Source organism: Phoenix dactylifera, chromosome 7, assembly GCF_009389715.1.
Source record: "Phoenix dactylifera cultivar Barhee BC4 chromosome 7, palm_55x_up_171113_PBpolish2nd_filt_p, whole genome shotgun sequence".
Taxonomy (NCBI): domain Eukaryota; kingdom Viridiplantae; phylum Streptophyta; class Magnoliopsida; order Arecales; family Arecaceae; genus Phoenix; species Phoenix dactylifera.
This window is the reverse complement of record NC_052398.1, coordinates 2,483,927-2,502,866: the sequence shown is the minus strand read 5'-3', so window position 1 is coordinate 2,502,866 and position 18,940 is coordinate 2,483,927. Positions and strand designations below refer to the sequence as shown.

The 18,940-nt window shown below is 37.6% G+C and overlaps 1 protein-coding gene and 1 long non-coding RNA gene across 8 annotated transcripts; one reads left to right on the top strand and one right to left on the bottom strand.

Moving 5' to 3' along the window:
- The first annotated feature begins 1,023 nt into the window (after positions 1-1,023).
- LOC103719023 lies at positions 1,024-5,136 on the top strand. 6 transcript variants are annotated; one of them, XR_003387877.2, is made up of 7 exons: positions 1,024-1,207; positions 1,320-2,215; positions 2,407-2,534; positions 2,739-2,824; positions 3,030-3,085; positions 4,012-4,071; positions 4,220-4,745. It is a non-coding gene; the product is annotated as an uncharacterized LOC103719023 (long non-coding RNA). The 6 variants fall into 6 exon arrangements; XR_005512428.1 differs by having other exon boundaries at positions 1,024-2,215; positions 3,030-3,097; XR_005512427.1 differs by lacking the exon at positions 4,220-4,745 and adding an exon at positions 4,889-5,136 and having other exon boundaries at positions 1,025-2,215.
- Positions 5,137-10,205: 5,069 nt separating this feature from the next.
- LOC103719021 (deSI-like protein At4g17486) lies at positions 10,206-11,562 on the bottom strand. Of its 2 annotated transcripts, XM_008808074.4 has the most exons (3): positions 11,141-11,561; positions 10,757-11,044; positions 10,206-10,662 (listed from the first exon to the last, which is right to left on the bottom strand). In XM_008808074.4, the coding sequence occupies exons 1-3, from the start codon at positions 11,271-11,273 to the stop codon at positions 10,397-10,399; spliced, it is 687 nt and encodes a 228-aa protein (XP_008806296.1). In that variant the 5' UTR covers positions 11,274-11,561; the 3' UTR covers positions 10,206-10,396. The 2 variants fall into 2 exon arrangements, with proteins under 2 accessions (XP_008806296.1, XP_008806295.1); XM_008808073.3 differs by having other exon boundaries at positions 10,206-11,044; positions 11,141-11,562.
- Positions 11,563-18,940: the final 7,378 nt, after the last annotated feature.

Genomic DNA, 18,940 nt, shown 5'->3' with positions numbered 1-18,940 from the left:
TTAACATTTTTAGATATATTTATACTAGAATTATGTGAGCCATCCACTAAAAAAAAAAAAAAGGTGTTATGCAATAGTAGAGATGGGTTCATGGATCCACTTTTAGTCGACGCTTCAAGTTAAAAATGCTTGGGTACTTTTTTTTTTTTTTTTTTTTTTTTTTTGTACATTAGTGGCTCACACATAACCGATATGAGTATAGCCCACAAAATCAAAAAAAAGAAAATAATGTAAGGGAGATGGAATAGACATGTGGTTCTCTTAAATAAATTCTCCAAAATGTTTAGCCGCATAGGCTGCCCACCCAATCTGCAGTACAGTTTGCCTTTCTGTAGACATAGGTAGCCCGATAGGAGGCACGCTCACCCAGAAGGCTACAAACGTCGTGGAGCAGACATATCCTACCGGCAGTGCGCCTCCGACCTTGAACCTACTCGATCCCCATGGCTAAGTCTTTCTCAAGGAGGATATAATCCGTGCCCAACACCTACGTCACGTAAGTGACGCCTTTTCATGCTGCTCTGAGCTCAGTGCCGACGACGGTTTGATTGAAATTCACTGACCTTCAGCCACCACTAATATGGCATACCGATCTCTGATAACAAATCCGACACCTCCACTGCTCTTTATCCCCACCGACGCTGCCGTCGAAGTTTATCTTGAGAAAATCAAGGAGTGAGGGTTCGTAGAAGACGAGCACAATCCTATATACTACAAAAATGGAGTGGAAACTTCAAATTTTTTTTAGCCAATCTAAGAGACATTGATGCAGGATACCAGTAACCTCTGCCGTATGAAAAATGGCTCTGTCCACCGTTACTCTCGGATGTGCTCTCTTGGTGCACTGGCGCGCTTATAACGCTCCAGATTAGAATTTGGATGTGGCAAAAGATAAGCTGCGGGGCCCTGTAACGGACAAAGGGATCATGATGATCTCCTTCTGTCCACGGATCCAAGCAATCGACGCTCCAGATTAAAAGCAATCCGAAGATCCAGCAGGGTGGCGATATAAGCATAGTAGCGGCGTTTTCGATGTTACCCGCTCGGCTCTCCTGTTCTTGGGGTCAAACTCTTGGCTTTCTTCTCAAGAACTCATCTTCTTCTCCGTGGTACTGGTTAGCCAAGGGTTTAGGGTGGCACCCCTCGCTTACTAAGCGTACGGCTCCTTTTCTCGTTCTTCTTCTTCTTCTTCTTCTTGTTCTTCCAGGTGGGTATTGGCCGTGATGTTGTTCTTCTCTCTTTCTCTCTTCCTTCTTTTCTTTCTTCTATCTTGCTTTTGTTCTTAATTCTTTTTTGCCTCTAAGTAGCGTTGCTTTTAGGTTTATATGAAGAGGCGGTGAGGATTTCTATACGAGGGTTTGCCACATTATGAATCAGACAGAGATCGCCTATTTTAAACGGCAAGGCGATCTTGGATGGTTTGCTGCCGTTGTGCAGGCAACGGATTTGCAGCAGTTTTGATTTAGTCGCAGATAGTCTTCAGACTATTAATAAAATACTGGATTAAACGGTCAATCTCAGCCTCCTCTTAGTTTCCCTTGATTTTCCGATTTCTGTCGGTCTCTTTCTTTTTCAAGATTTTGTTATTCCAAGGTTTGTTTAATTTCGTTGAGGTACTTAATTTATTCACATGAGTTGTTCCTGTGGTTTCTCAAGAATTCATAGGATTTGGACGCCGATGAAAGCCTGGGGGTAGGGATTGCATCAGTAGCGGCTGGGGTTTGGAGAACCCAAATGCTCTAGTTTTTTGTTTTAGTAATTGAAACTTAGGGTTTGTTTGCATGGTATTAGGGTTTATCCCATTTTAACGGTTTTGAATCTACTTCCTTCCAACCACTTGTTCTTGTTTGATTGACTCTATTTTTCTTTCTTTTCTTTTCTTTCTTTTTTTTTAAGGTTTTGAATAGATTCCCCCTTAAGTACTCCTTACGCTTTTCCTTCCCCTTTTTTAGCAATGATATCACCAGAGGCAACTTGACAAATTTCCATTGTTATCCTTCAGACAAACTCTACGTTCTTGTACACGTTCCTGTACCTACCCGGTTCCGTAAGGTAGTTTCTCTACTGCTCCTCTGCTAACGTTGCCTTTCCAGGGTCTACAAGGGTTTGCAACAGATTCAAGGATTATCTTGTTATAGCCGATTTTTTGAGACTCCTTAATGCAGGTGTTGCGGGATCTCGCATAGAAACCTACCTGGAGTGGGTATTGGATAAGGTTTTCAACTTCTACTTTCTGTTGGTGATGTTGTTAATCTAATAGTTAACGCAATCCTTTAATTGTTTATGTTGCGGCTTTGTTCACTTTTCTTACTGTTCCTACTTGTCTTTACAAATGTAGTGATGATTTGCTTTGCTTGTATGCTTTTATGCTTTAAATACCTGGATCATGTTCCCTGTTGCTATCAGGTGGTGGTGTATCAAGAGCTGGTGCATAAATTTTTATGCAACCTGTTCAGATTTGAGGTGTGGCATGGGATGGAGGAAGATTTTGATGGCGGACGGTGGAGGGGGTTTTTAGCAGTAGGGAAGATGAGGTAACAAATTCCTTCACTGTTTTTTTTTTTGGTAGAGAATGAATTCCTTCACTGTTTAAATACTGGATATTCTAGCATTTGCTTCCTCAGTCAATACAGTTACTGTTGTTGATGATATATACTTCTAGAGTTGATATATTCTTAATGAGTCGACATGATTACTCTATATGCTTCCTAAGTTGATATTAAATCCAACAATTGCAGCATGTGGAGATGAGGCACATGTGAAAGATGATGAAATTGACACCAAAGCAGCGTTAGGCTCCAGAAAAATCAACTAAAAAGTTAAGGTGAAAATATACTCTGTAGTCTGTTCTGATAGTCTAACAGCAGTCCTTGTAAAATTATTATTCCTTTTCCTTTTTTAACTCTAAAAAGTTAATATATTGGATGCTGATGAAACCAATTAAAGTATGACTGCAGCATTAGTAATAATACCTCACTCTTCCAATGGTCTTACTTTTCTTACTCTTTGTTCATATTCTATTCATGAAGGATGGTCCCGCAACTGTGGAAAGCAACATACAAGAATTATCAACGTCTCTACATTTGTGAGTTGTCAAGTAATTTTAGTATTAATGTTGATTTGGTTATAGAAAATTCTTTCTTTCTTTTAGTTGTTAAAATTCCCGACAATGTATTTCTTGCTAAAAAGTTTTGGAAATTTGTTTTTCCTGCTTAATGGCTGCATTAAATCATTTTCAGAGAGGTCAAATTACTGTCCTGCTATGACCAAAGGTGTTCCTGATATCCACTTTTATTTCCTTATCTTTTTTCTGTTGAGCCTCTTGTAGACAGTTAAAATTTGATTTTAACATTAAATTACTCTCATTTAATTTCTTTCCTAGAATCAAGTAGTTGGTGTCTGAAGCCAAAATGTCTTATGATTGATTCCCTGCATGTCCCTGGGAGATGATTTTTACGAAGCTTTCAACTAACACATTAGAAGTACTGCAGTGTTTGAAATGAAAATAACTTCTATGTTCTCAATCTCTTCAACATTTCATTTTCAAATTTGACATCATCATTTCTTTCGCTTCTTAAAGTAGAACAGTCACAAATCATAAGTTATATGTTTCTTTCACTTGAATGCATTTGGTCTAACAAATTATCATTTCACACTCTGATAGGTTGATGTGCAGCACTGGTTCTATAAGCTTCTGATTACGATGCAAAAATATGATGAATGATTTTTGATGTGGATTTTGTTGAGATTCTTAGTTTTTTGAGTCTTATCCACAGAACTGTGCAGAAAGTTGATAATTCTTATGATTGTAATGCTATATTATTGGTTAAATTTGCCTCTCTCGTGATGTTAGAGTTGTACAAGGTGGATACAAATGTAGATTTTTTTTCTTTCTTTTGTGCGTGCGATCATATAGATATCTGGGTTTGTTGACTTCTATTTTTGACTGTTTAGTATGTCTTTTCTTATTGTAGCAGTAACTCCTAGTTGTTTTTTCATTATATTGTACAGGTTGCACCCTTTCAGATTACAAGGCTGAGTTCTCGTTATCGAGCTCTTTGCACCGTGCAGGTTAGTTATATTCTCTTTTTTGGTTTTATCTAACTACATGAATTATTATCCTTGTGTTCTTGAATAAATACTTTGAACATGGTTACCAATCATCCAACCTTATCCCAACTATTTGAGCTAATTGCATTTCTTTTTGTTTTTTGTATAGGTGTAACCTTAAGTTTCAGTTTATTCAGCTAGTTCAGCTTCTAAGAACTTTCTTTACGTGAATTTCAGTACTTTACACTGATGTTAATTCTGCAGAGAGGCAAAATATTCTCAGTGATAGATACACCCTTATCAGGTTCTGCTGCAAGATCAAGATTTATTTTATTTTTTTGGCTCTTAGGTCATACTCCGAATTATGTTTTACTTTGAGTCCCAAGATATATCATACTTTTTTCCCCTTTTTGTTAGTATATGACATTCTTTCTTTTTGGAAAAAAATATCTGCTTTCGGTGTAGAGATACGAGTGAGAAATTTTCGTTCATCTTTATTTCTCCTCCTGCCCTTGAGCACACCTTCCTTTTTATTGTAGTCTTTATGTGTATTGTAAGGGCAAATAAAAGTATGATACACAAACTGGTCTTTTCATTGTCTTGTTCAAGATTAATTGCAGAGTTTAATGCCAGAAATTGTTGCATAAAACAATGCCTGATGAATATAAATGTTTTGAACTAAAGTTTAGTGGTGATACTCTTGATGTTTGATTTGCCACAAGGTGGATGCGCATGTAGATTTTCATGCTTTTCCTTTTTGGGCGCGTGTGGTCATAGATATTTGGGTTTGTTAACTTGAAATGTTGACTGTTTAATGTCTTTCCTTATTGCATGCTAGGGTTTTTGGATGCCAAATTCTCGAATACACTGTTCTGCAGCCTGTTGAGAACTGCTGTGCCACATGCAACTTGTATTTACGTTTTTCTAACTACATTTGTACTAATTTTCACTTTATTGTGTTATATAAATGGTTAGATTATGTTGATACATCCCTTTTTGGATCTCTGGGATGTATGATGGGAGATGAAGAAATGGGGGACAATTTCGAATCCAAATGCTCAACCTTTCCTTCTTGTTAATTATTCATATTATGCCTCTGAGCTCCTCTCAGCAATACTTTCTCTTATACTTCAATAACTTTTCTTTTAGGATTGTGATTTCTAAGCCTTCTTCTGAATTCGTTTCTTTAGCCAGTGATCCCTCCTTTTAGGTGAATGGTGAAGGCAAAATTTCTACAGCATACGTTGCTGCATTAATGTTCCTAGAAAATCAATTGCAAAATTCCTGAACAAAACAATTTATTCCGTCCTGCAGACTCTCAAGTTAAACCAGATAACCGTTGAAATCACAAATTTCAGTTTTACTTTTTTCTCAGTTAATGGTTTTTAAAGCGCGCGCGCGGGCACACACACATATATATATATCTATGCAATCTTCTCCATTTATTTATTTTAATGACATTTAAGAGGACAAATATGGTTTTATTTATCAAATAGTTCATAGAGAGAGAGGAATGCTGCTATTCTTCAGTGTTATAGTCCATGTTAAAAATTATAGGATAACTCCTGAATTATTTGTGTTTTCTTCACTGAGCGTATGATCTGAATTACTGTTTGGTAATCGACATTGAGAATCCTGCAATGGTTGGCAAATATTTTGACTTATTTCAATTATTCATGGCTCAGTATAAGTACCTTGGAGTATGACTAGTTAGTGATGATATTTATTGCTAGTGTAATTGCTGTGCTTATCATTGTTACTTCTCCTATGATTGTTTTAGCATCAATAATAAATAATATCATATATGTACGAATGTTGTATGTACTATATGCATACATATATCTGCGGAATAAGCGTGTATATGTGTTTTTTTTTTTTTTGTGTGTGTGCTAGAACGGGCATTTCATACATCACGGGTACAAGCGTGTATATGTGTTGGAGCTAGTGCTTGCTTGCCTACAAGTGTGTGTGTATTGCTCTTGTTAATATAAATTAATATAGCTTGAGATATTGGTTTATATGATACTAACTCTTATCATCTAAGACTTTACTTGTTTTCTTTACTTTTATTGTGGATTTTTAATCATTAAATTTATCCTGTTATAGTGGCTGTTATAAATTGGGGGATTACGGGAGTTTTTTTTTTTTTCATTCTCCATCCTTTTAAAATATTTTTAAAATGAAATATCTATGCCAATATTTTTTAAAAAAAATACATCAACGAGTACATCATTGAGTACCACCATTATTTAATTACCCCTTATATTTTTTATTGTAAAATAATGGCCTTCATAACAGTCTTTTCAAAGATTCTCATCAAGCTCTCCCAATTATCATCAAAACAAAAAGAGCTCTCCCAAACAGGGCCCTCGTCAGAATTTTCGCAAGGCTGCTGGGCGGCTTGAAGCTGTCTCGTCTTAAATGATTATTGCATGATCAACAAGTTGGATAAGAAGGTGGCCAGAGTATGAGAGCCGACCCTTCTGTTCGTCCATTGCTAGATACCTGTGTTTGTACCATTTTCTATCTCAATTGTCCATTTGGTACATAACAATTTTGCTGTTTCCCTTGTCCTCAGGGCTTAGAGGCCCTAATGGAGCTTACAGTATAGTCCGCATCCGAACGGGCATGGGAAAGTGTAATGGTCTTAGGACGCTATTTATATAGATTAAGACGGGTTTGTTCTTGGGGTATGGAAACGCATATTATGCTCCCTCTAAGGTGACAATTAAAAGCATCAATCTCGTTGAGAAGGAGAAGAGACCTTCGAAAGTTATTGAGATCATGAATTGTGGTCAAGGGCAAGATTTAAACCTAGATCACTAATATCCAAATCCCAGTAATTTTACCAACTAAAACTGTTGGCACCCTCTACGATTACTAATATGTATTGGTAGCCCTGTACATCAAGAATGATATATATCCAAAGCAAAGATATGTATATGCAAATCTTCTGAAGTTCTTTATTGTTTTTTTTTCTAGTACAACGGTGGCTCATATCTAATAGATATTAATGCCGCCAATAAGATTAGAAAATAAAAGATTACAAAAAGCTCCGGTGCAGACTCGTGATCCATTCAGATAAAATCTTCCGAATAATGAGCAAATAATGAGCGGCGAAGAAGATAACCCAATCTGCAGTATTATTTGCTTAGAATTATTTTTTTCAGCCCTTTATTAAAGCCAATTACCAAATGTTTATCCTTTAGGTGGTTTGCGATTGCCAGCTCTTCACACTTAAATATATCACCACGTAAATAAATGTTTTTACTTTACGTGGTCAGCCTTGATTATTCTCATGGACGTTGGGTGATAGAAAACTGATGGTTCTTGAACTGCTGACTTCTTGGACAATCTTTTTCCACAAAGCTACTCAAATTAGTAATAGATAACACCAACCAACCAACTTAACACATGATGCATGATCTAAGTTTACTCTGAAGCTCTTTAAGACCAAAGTAATCAAACTTGTGAACTTTGAACTAATGATTAGTTGCCAGACGTGCATAACACCAAGTCTTCTCACCAGTTATTATTATCATATGCGATAAAACAAACCAATCAAGACGCCCACGGAAGCAAGCTATGCTGCCTACTCTTTATGCTTGTAGGACCTCTCGATGGATCAACGACACGAGAACCTTGTCTGGAATGAACTCACCTCTACCTTGTTTTGACTCATTTACGTGGCCACTTATTGTTCGCTAATCAGAATTCGACCTCATCGAAGGGTCCTTCTGGTTCCCCTTTGGGTGCAAATAGTATCTTGACTCGGATGCCAATAACCTTTTAAAATCTATTAGGCTTGAAGCCACTGCCACCCCATCCCTAACATGACCTATTCAAAGGAAGCAAATATCCAAAAGCCCATTTGGTTGGAGCTATTTTAACGTAAAAAAATAAATTTGATGCCAGACTACCATATTTAACATTACAAATAGATGAGAAAGATGGTAAAATAAATGATCGAATCCCATATCTATTTTTATGAGAGAAAAAGTAACCCATGTTGAATCATCGAGTAGCGGTAAGATGAAAATACCATTTGCGGGTGGAAATGCACTCACTTATATTATATTAATATTGTATTAATTACATTAATATAATTAATATTAATTATATCATATATTATTATTATATTAATATATTTTAAATATGTTAATATATTGATTAATAATATTTATAAGTAATAATATATTTAATATATTAATAATACTAATTATTGATAAATATTTATTAATTATCAGTAAATCTAACATAGTATTATTAATAATAAATATATTTATTTAAATATCAAAGCACACCAGAATTTATTTATAAAAATATATATTACATATATTATATATATAATTAATTAATTTAAAAATATTTATTAACTTATATAAAAAATATTTTAATATTCAAAATAGCCTATATTGACGATTTTTATATAAATAGGCTATAAATGATATTAAAAAATATTATTATCTGAATTATGTATTTGAAAGTATTGTTAAAAATTTGACAATATTTTTATATAAAATTATCTCCAACCAAACATAATAATTTTTTTGATATTATTTTTTAGAATAATTTTCAACTAATCAAATATCATAAAATTTATTTTCTCCTCTAATTAGATAAATAATTATTAAAAACTATCAGATTATTTTTGTAAGCTGACGTACCCGATCAAACCAACCATAGAAGATACCAACTCCTGCCAAAAGAAGGGCATTGCTATCATAAACTAGGAAGAAAGGGAAACCCACAGCCCATAATTGATATCAGCCGTCCGTTCACCATTACAAACTATATCCGTCCTTTTCAGTGCCATCGAGACGAAAGGATTAACCCCGAGGATCGGGGTGTTACAAAAAAAAAACAAAAAACAAAAAACAAAAAAACCCGCGGACAAGGGCGCTCTTATGGCTAAGGCTGCAAATGGGTCGGGTCGACCCGTGACCCGATCCGACCCGACCCGCGTAGACCCGACCCGACCCAAATTTTAGGACCCGCGGGTCCGGGTCGGGTCCTAAAATTGGACCCGAATCATTTTCTGGATCGGGTCTGGGTTTACCAAACGGACCCGACCCGACCCGAATGGATCCGAAGAGAGAGAGGAAAAGCAAAAGAAAGTCTTTTTTTTTCCTTTTTCTTTTTTTTTTTTTGGCGTGGGTTGTGGTACTGTTGGTCAGTATGGGAGGATAGCAAGTTAGCAACAAGCATAGGTTCACAGAATCCAAAGGAACGTCGGCCCGTCAGGATTCTCTCTCGATCTATTACACTGTTGAGACCTCTGGTGTCTCGGTAGCTGCCTTTTTTTTTTTTTTTTTTTCCTTCTTTTTTTTGGTTTTTTTTTTTTTTAACTTTTGAACTTTGAAGGGAGAAAGTGAGGGAACACTGCAACTGAATATGGGTCAGGTGCCAGTTTTCTGTAATGGAATTGGATTTTGGAAGAAGGTCTGGGATTTTTTTTGTCCTCGTGAGAGGGGAGCTGGGAGACACCGAGTTCCGTCCAATCAGTCATACAGATAAAAAATAGTGTGATATGAAATTTGGCTTGTAGACCGACTTAATTAGTAAGTCATGGGTCATCTGTTCTGACTGGAGCTCAATTGCAAGTCTTTCAAGTCATGGGTCACCCAGCACCTCATAATTATGATATGACCAAATTAGATTTGCCCAAATTTTTTCCCAAAAGCACAAAAAAATTAGACCCGATCGGACCCGAACCCGACCCGAATCAGACCCGAACCCGACCCGATCTTCAACCGGGTCGGGTCCGAGTCCAAAATTGGGATCCGAACAAAAAACCGGATTGGATCGGAGTCACCTAAGACCCGACCCGACCCATTTGCACCCCTACTTATAGCGCCAGTTATTTATTTTTTAATTATTATTACAAGAATATTCTTCGAGCGGTACCGCCGAAAGCAGGATCGGTTGACCCTCATCGGTGGACCACGCATCTCCACCTTTTGATCGCACACGTGCGTACGCCGGCGATGCTTCCCCTTCTTGTCCCGGGGCGGAACCACCAGACGATAAACAGTACCAGCGGAATCCCCGAACTAAAACATGGGATCGAATCCGCTGTGGGTCGCAAACAGCGGGATAGCATCCGCGCACGCAGTGGGACTTCACGTGGATTCCAAAAATACACGCAGTAAGGATTTTTTTAAATTAAAAAGTAAGACAAAATCCAGTATCTAGTGAGATGGAGACAGCTGTAGCATTTAACGAAGCAGTCAAGAAAAAGAGAAAAAAATACAAAGAAAGTATTTTTTTTTAAAAGAAAGGAAATAGTTTTTTTTTTCTTTTACACAACTCTCGCCGCCGTCGCCGCCTTCGCCGGCGGCGGCGATTAGACCTTTGAGGTGGAGGAAACCCCAGATAGAGAAGAAGGTGATGAAGAGCGCCGATTCCTTCTATGGCTTCTAGTTGTCCCCGAAGAGGGAACTGTGGAAATGGATGCCACAGTAGTAGTGGAAGAAGCCGTGGTGGGAGGAGGGAATCGAGTGGAGTTGCTCCTCAGCTTCCCCTTCTCCCCTTCTCGGTTTCCCCTGGCTTCCTCTCCCCGACTCCTCACCGCCGCCACTTGCACCGGCAGCACGCAATTTAAAAGAAAACCTAGAGATTTCGACCAATAGACCCTCAGAAACCTCCGAAAAATCGAAATTTTGGATCGAAAAAGGAGATTTATCTACTGTAAACGGAAAAGCACCGATCTTGGCGAGGCGATTGACCCAGCGGGGGATGGGCTTGTTGGTGAGGCGAAGGCAGGCATCGTTGCAGAAGTGGTTGCAGTTCTTGGAGATGAGGTTGTAGGTGTTGCCTGTGTACTCCGTGGCGAGCTCCTCCATGAGAGCCCGCACCTCCCGTGGCCCGAGATCCGTGCGCCCGATCAGGATCGACTTCCGGAAAACGAACCCCAGGCACTGCCGCGGCTCCCCGTCGAAGATCCCCGTCGTCGCGTGGCCGTGCGCCCCGTACGCGAACTCCACGCCGTGCACTACCCCACCCAAAAACATTAAACCTGGCTCAATCACCCATCGAAAAAAAAATCCCAACCTTAAGCCGTGGAAGGGGGGAGAGAAAAAAATGTCACCTTGGACGCCGGAGTGGTAGACTCCGAGGCCGAGCCAGTAGGCGTAGACATTGATCGGGGTCAGATCGTAGACGTTGAGATACACGGGTACCGTCCCGGTCTTCCGCTTCCCGGAGCGCCCTCTGATGACCATCTTCCGGTGGCGGAGGCGGCGGAGGCCGGACGGAGTCTATCAGACGGCGGCCATGGGGACGGCTTGATACAATTTCACTTTCTAATACTGAGTTGATGTAACCTCCAACTATTCTTAGCTGGCGGTGAGGATAGGAGGGAGGTGGAGGGGCAGATAGGGACGGGAGGGAAGGGCAGGGGCATTTAGGGAAGAACAAAAGGGGAATATTTCTCTCTCTTCGAACTGGGGCTTGTCTTTTATTGTGGAGGAGGCGGCTCGCCTCGGTTTGCTCTCCGCGCTCTCTGTCGCTCTACTTCTATCCTCACCTTGGCTCTGTAAAAAATCTATTCTTTCCGGGGTATAATCCGATGTTGCTTTGGAAGGTTAGTTTTGGGTTCGTCTTCCCGAAATGCCCCTTTTGTCACTTTTTGGACCGGTACTCGTCTCGTATCGGCGACCCGTTTTATTCTATTACCGAAATGCTAATTTTCCGTTACGGTTGCTATTTTAGTGCAGTTTCTTCTGCTGTTCTCCCGGCTATTAAAAAGAACAACAGGTGGGAGCCGCGTGGGCGAAGCTCCTTATTTTTTTGGTTTAATTTTCGGAAAAGAGGTTTACGTTATCGACCTGTTACCTTATAAGGAAAAAAATTATATTTTACATCTCATACACCATACCAATCACAGGCCCTCATTTTTATAGGTCATCATCAAAATGAGTGCTTGTTGAATGATGCTCACACCAACAAGCATGTACAGTTGGCATGGTGCATTACCACATGGTGTAGGATATAATTTCTACTTTATGGGTGGTTTTTGGAATCGGAACTAGTGTTTTTTTTTGCATGAGGAGAAAGGTGGTGCTGATGAAGAAGTAAAGCCTACCTAAAGACAAAAAAAATGATGGAAGCATCCCTGCATAGGGAGGCTCGTAGCTTTTCGGATCGAATGATGTTCCTATTAGGGGTGGCGATTGTATTAGATACGAGTTGGATCAGATGTGGGTCGAGTCAAAAATTTGATCAATCCAAATCCGACCTGTTTATTAAACAAGTAAAAAATTCAGATTTGAATCCAACATGTTTATTATATAGGTAACCCAACTTGATCTATATAACTTGTTTATTAAACAAACCAAGCCAGGTTAAATGAATTTTTAACGGACTAAATAGATTTAAATAGATTAAGTAGGTTGGGTTAAACATGTCGGTTAAATAGGACAAAAACATATTAAATAGGTTTTAAACAAATTAAAAAGATCTCAAATGGATTAAATAGGTCGGGTTATAATCCAACCCAATTATTAATTGGGTCAAAACGGGTTAAATGTGTCAAAGGTCTAAATCTGAACTCAATTTATTGAATAAACGGTCTGTGTTTATGATTCAAAATTCATTTATAAGAAATCCGAACCTGCATAAAGCAGGTTGTCCACGGGTCATATTGATAGGTCGGGTCATAATTTGCCATCCCTAGTTCATATGCATTAGTTCATATGGGAGGATTCTGAAGCAGCAAACGGATGGCGATGTGTAAGCAAGGGATGCCCATGTGCAATATTAGAAGAAACTAATTCCTATCTTTCCTACCTTCTATATATCCATATCTTATCTATGGGGCTGACTCCAACTAGAATCAAACTCCAGCTCCCTTGCTCAAGTGGAATGGAGTGATATCGTTTGAACTTGCTCAGTAGTTGTTTTCTTTTATTTATACATTAAACCATATTATATCTGAATATATCTGAGGTTACCTTCTCATCCGGAGGGATTCGCTAACATTGAAAAGATGATGGATTGCATTTAGTAGCCCAAAATAAGAAGTGACTTGATGAGGCATATCTTGGGTTATAGACTAGGGGGTTACATGTCCATTCTTGCAAGATGTTTATCAAGTATTTGATGAGAGATTATTGCATCATTGTTTAAAATTGTTGGTGACACTTCTACTATTTATTTTTAAAAGAGTGGGTCATAAGATTCTAGTTGGCAATGCATAAAGGTTTGCATGTATAACAACAGGGTCTAGTTGAAAGCATAATGTGAAACTCAAGGTAGTTTAGATGACCTCTACACCAGCATGAACTTATGTTGTTGTTTTTTTTTTGATTGAAAGGGAGGCAGGAAAACAACCACCCAAACTTTGTTAAAAAAAAAGATAAAGAGTCAGGTTACAATAGAAGTTTTGTGAAATGACCTGAGATGTATCGGATAAGTGAGAGCCGGCTCGATCGGCTCAAGTGAAATACCACCACTTTCAAGGTGCTTATGCTGTCACAGGGTGAAACCACCTTTTTAATTCACAATCTTTATTTCCCTAAGGAAATCCACATTCCTTGTGCCTCGCATGAAAATAGCATACCTCTCCATGGCTAAGGTTGCATACTGTTCACAAGTTGGCAAAATGTATGATTGTCACCATAGGTAATTACCAAATCATGAAATCCAAATGAACTGAAATTTGAATTCCTCAAAGCATGGCTTCATTCGCAGCATCCAGATGATTGGAAGCTGAAACCTTAGCTGCAAAAGCCAAAACCAAGCTTCCAAACCAAGTGCACACCTTTTGTTCATGTTCATTGTAATTTTTGCTACTTTAATTAGAAGGTAATGCTGTTGTGTTTCAGTCAAATGTCATTAGAAGTGCTGGCACAATTACTGTTGTAATCCCTTGTTAAAGCATATTCATGATGGTAGCATACTATGCTAGATTTTTCTTTTACAGAGATCTTCAATCATTTTGTGGATCTTTAACCTGCTCTAGTGCATATCGTTTGCGAAAGCACTTCGCATTCATAATAGGTAAACCTGCCAAGCTATAAGATTACGTTCTTTGTTTCCAGTTGATATCTAATGCACACTTGCTTTGAAACTATCATTAGTTGTTCTTTCAGAGCTACACTGAAAAAAGTTAAAAGCATGGTCTTTTAGATACATTGTAAAGACAGAAGGGATTTGTAAAACTAAAACACAAGGTTATGCCAACAAGTTAAAATGGTTAAAATAATATGACATTATATTGATTCAGCAACAGGGGTCCTGCCTCTTGTTGTCCAACCAACCAGCCTACACTAGCAAACCAACATGGCTTCTCCATTTGTAACATACTCTTCGGATTTAGTAGTAGTTCTTCGGATGTGCATTCTTATATGTTTGACAGTGTTCATTCTGAAGTTGTACTTGCGCCGCGCAACAAAAAAACATTGCATGACCGAGAAAATTGCATGATAAGAGAACAATAGAAACAACATTTTTGAATAGTTCATGTTTTGGGGACCACTGAAGTTTGTACGCAATTTTTTTTTCTCGACTGCAATTCTAGCTTTCTAATATTACTCCATCAATATATGAAAATATTAACTGTCTTTTAAACTTGTTTGTTATCCGTAAGTTTTTTTTTATCTAATTCCAGATTATAGTTGTCAAGTTCTTTCCTGCCCAATTACAGATAATGGTTTGCTTGCCCTTTACCATGGTGCTTGATATATTTGATCTGTTTCTATCTATTTATTGTATGCAAACTATGATTATAACTCGTCTATATGAATTGGATTGGTATGAAAGTAAGGATACAAAAACTCAAAATCCATGGTAAGATCACTATTTAGATATGAAATAATATCTGGATATCTGCACATACATGTAGAGCACACACATACACACAGAAATAAACTTATTGCACATATAAAAAGAATATGCACACACCTATAGTAACATGTCACGAGGCCATTTTCAACAATAAGGACTCTCTGCCATTCCATTGTTTATTAAGCACCCTTCTCTTTTCACCTCTTCAAGACCATATCTAACTCCATCTGAGTTCATTGTGGCAATACCAATCTCTGTGCACTCCTTCAACAACTGTCATCAGTTGAAGATTGTGGCGACATGACAGATTCTTGATTTTAATGAGCAATATGAACAATAATGTATTTTACACCAGTATAATTTGTCTTGAAATCTGCATGACTCAGTCATCTGTGTGTGCGCGCGCGTCCGCATGCGTGCATGTGCATGCGCGCACAGAAAGCATTCATATACGCATGCATAAGCAAACTTCACCTTGTTCAGAAAACAACCTCTATTAGAAGCTATCCATGTTTCCTGACAATGTGGTGAATTGCAAAGTCTGTATATATTTGACTAATTAAAGATTACCATACAATGAATTTATTTTCTTGACAAGACATCTTTCTAAAAATTTTAGTTTCTGAACCTGAAAAAAAGTTGATAAGGCTAGATGGTAGACATATTTTTAATTGTCAATGCTTGTGCCATCTAAATTAATTTTCGTCTGTTCATCGTCATAAAATTTCCATACAACATCATATATCAATTACATCTATCGACAATAAGCTTTCATAATATGAACTGAGTGAAAATCATCTGATTTATGAACCATATCCAAAATTCATGGATGACTTTGCTCGGCTGAGTACGAGGATGCTGCTAAAAGGATCATGCTTTTAAGTTTGCTTATTTCTGGCCTTCTCTATTGATTATTTGATGTTGCCATCCTATCTAAGGATCATGTCCTCTGTCCACCTAGTCCTTTTTGCTTGTTTCTAGCTGAAGGAAGAGTCCATAATGCTGGGGACCAAACATTTTGTACAGCATTCTACTGGAAATTTTTCCAAGTTTGTGGCAGTGACCAAGGTTTTGGTTTTGCAATTTAAAAGTAAATGGATGCACTTACATTATAGATGTTTTTAGCCATACATATTTAAGTACCTTTCTTACCTATGTACACTGAATATTCAAAAGCAATCATGAACCAAGCAATTTTGTCTCTGGGATTAATTCATTTCTAATAGCCAATGATAAATAAATGATGAACAAAAAGTTCTCTGAGTCTCTCTCTTTCAAAGAGGCTATTGCGACTTGTTTTTTATTGCCCATCTCATTCATCACCTAAAATCATGATACGTCGGGCACAAGTTAATAGAATTGTTCATTGCTATTGAGGTGTTTATGTTCTCAATTGGTTAAGCTTCTCTGTTTCAATCTCATGCTCATGATTTTCTGTTAAACTAACGCTCATTTGGATTCAGGTCTCAACCCTTCTTCCATGTTCTAGGTTGCCTCTGACCAATCTCCCTTCCCATTTTGTTAGAAAGAAACCTTTTCGATTTTTTCGCTTACATTTCCATATAATGTTTATGTGATAACTGCTGTTAAAGGGTCTATAAACATCTAAAGCCAATGATCCAAGACTACAGAGGTGACGACTGCTTGACCTTGTGTTTATGGATAACAGCACACTTTCACTATCTTTAAAAAGTCCTACTGGTCTTCGTGGCAAAAGCATGGGGTGGGCGTACATAAACTCCGTCCACAAACAAGATATATCTCCATTTTTTTGCAAATTTAACCTAACTATGTCCACTAACATTAAAGTATAATATTTTTATGTCTCAACCAAATTGAAATGACACATAAAAGGACAACATTGTAAGCTTCATTCCAATACATTCTCGAATTATCCTTTGATTCATCCTCTTGGGTTGGGTGCAGAGGAGGCTCACCCTACACAGCCTCAGCCTCGATGAAACAATGCATCATGCTATCTGGATTAACATAGTGTATTCATGGACAGGGGTTGTATCTTTCACATGAATCCGCCATTGAATTGTGCATTGGTCGTTTCGAGATCAGTACAGGATGAATGGAGGAGTTCGGAGTGCTTCAAGGTCTATACATGGCGCGATCTTACGGTCGACATCGCGAAAAAAGATCAATCATTCTTTCCGCCCAAAATGCAACCCGAAGAATGTTCTTTGGATCCTGCAACCAGGCATGAACTCCCCTCACCAAGCCCATCTTTAGCCTCTGTCAGGGAACTCCACTAGCTCCCACACAAATTTGATATCTCAAGTAAACTCGAATAGTAGATGTCCATGTGATGCAATTTGTTAAAATCTCCTTGCAAGAAAGACAACAATAGGAGAAGGCAAATTGGCTTCTTATTAAGATGGCTTCTAGTCTTGTTTTAATTCCTTTGTTGTGCCCGGCCCAATAAAGCCTGGACCAACTGGACTCCAACCCAACACTTCAAGCCTTTAACTCTCTAAAATTAGCCCTGTTGAAGGCAAGGTTCCACCGACTCTACTAGCAAACTAGTTGACAACTTCATTTGTACATCCAGTTGAATGGCTTTCCAAAACCATTTGGTACATTGTTCCACTTTGTACATTGCTCATTTTTGTCTCTGAGGTAAACTACATGACTTAGGTACACATGGGCAGCCATGGATGACAACCTTATAGGAAGTTTCTTTAAACATACACTGCAAATCCTTCCTCAATACTTTTATTAGATTCTTGTACTCTTCTTTATAGATGCATCCCTTAAGCTCATCTGAATGAGAGTTGCCTTGACCCAGCACGACCTCTCTTATTCCTAACTGAAACTCCCTAAGTGGCTTCTCTTATTGCTTGCCATGGGACTAGATAACTCCCAGCCGAAGACTTTAAGCCACACTAAATGCTCATTATCTTGGGAATCAATGAAATGGCTCACATGCCTAAAAACTTCTTGAGATAATGCTTGCAGAGTAAAAGGCAACCGAGAGGGCAATGGGGGGCAGCTGTTACCTTTTTAATGTGGCATTTAATTAGTTTATTTTTAATGAATTTGCCTCCTCTCAATCTATGAAACAATTTACAGAGAGTAAAATTCCAGAATGCAAATGATAACTGGCAATACTTTGCCATGGCTCTGTGATTGATATCTCAAAACTAGCATGGTAAAAAGTTGGGATTTTATGCTTTGTTTTGTATATTTATAGAGACACAACTATCAAACCGTGAGTAGAAACAATTGTTAGAGATATTTTGTTATACATAGCGTGTAATGTCTTTATCTACTATAATTGTTAATAGTTGTCTCTCTTGCAGTGATCTAATGAGACAAAAGGGTCGCTGAACTGCTTTCTTAAGCCAGCATCACAAACAAAAGATTACCCGATTTGAATATCGTAAATATTTCTATCTTGAGGGTGAAAAAGGACACAGTGACAGTGAATCTAAGGAAAATCTTTTGCAATTAAACTGTTCTTAAAAAGCCACCCTCTAATAGTATATTTTATGAGATATTTATTTATCGAAATGCCTTTTGTTTTGGTTAATAGAGAAACCTATAGAAGATGGGAAGAAGAAAAACTATGCTAGGTTGGTGCTTATTTAGTTTGATTATCAAAAGTTTGGGAAAAAGTTTAAAATTAGAATAAATTGTCAATTTTTCTCAAATAATAAAACCATGCTTAACTCGTTACCATATATTTTATATGGTAATATTAGATTAAAACACAAAAACCCTTTGTAAGTAGGGGAAGGATCCACACATTATCTTATATCACTTAAGACGTACCATTTGGATTCTATCTAAGAATAACACTATTTGATGACGTCCTGTTAGATTATAGGCTAAAATATCGGATAAAAATAAATTTTAGAAAGATAATTGTAGATTTTTAAAAGTATTCGATGTAAGTATAATCTACTCCTAATTCTAAAAGAATTTTAGTAATGTACTCATAATATTAATACTTTAAATATATTATCAATATTAAAGAATATACATTATATTATAATATTTATATTATATCATCTAATAAAGGTAATGTATATAATATAAGATGATGTTAATACCCATTGATCTCTTAAACTAAACAAGCTTAATCATCCAATCC

What these genes read in the sequence shown, in the direction of transcription:
- LOC103719021 (XM_008808073.3), bottom strand. Translation starts at nt 11,273, where the DNA reads ATGGTCATCAGAGGGCGCTCCGGGAAGCGGAAGACCGGGACGGTACCC. An exon ending in CTACCACTCCGGCGTCCAAG is followed by an intron (nt 11,045 to 11,140) that starts GTGACATTTTTT and finishes TGGGTGGGGTAG; the next exon opens with TGCACGGCGTGGAGTTCGCG.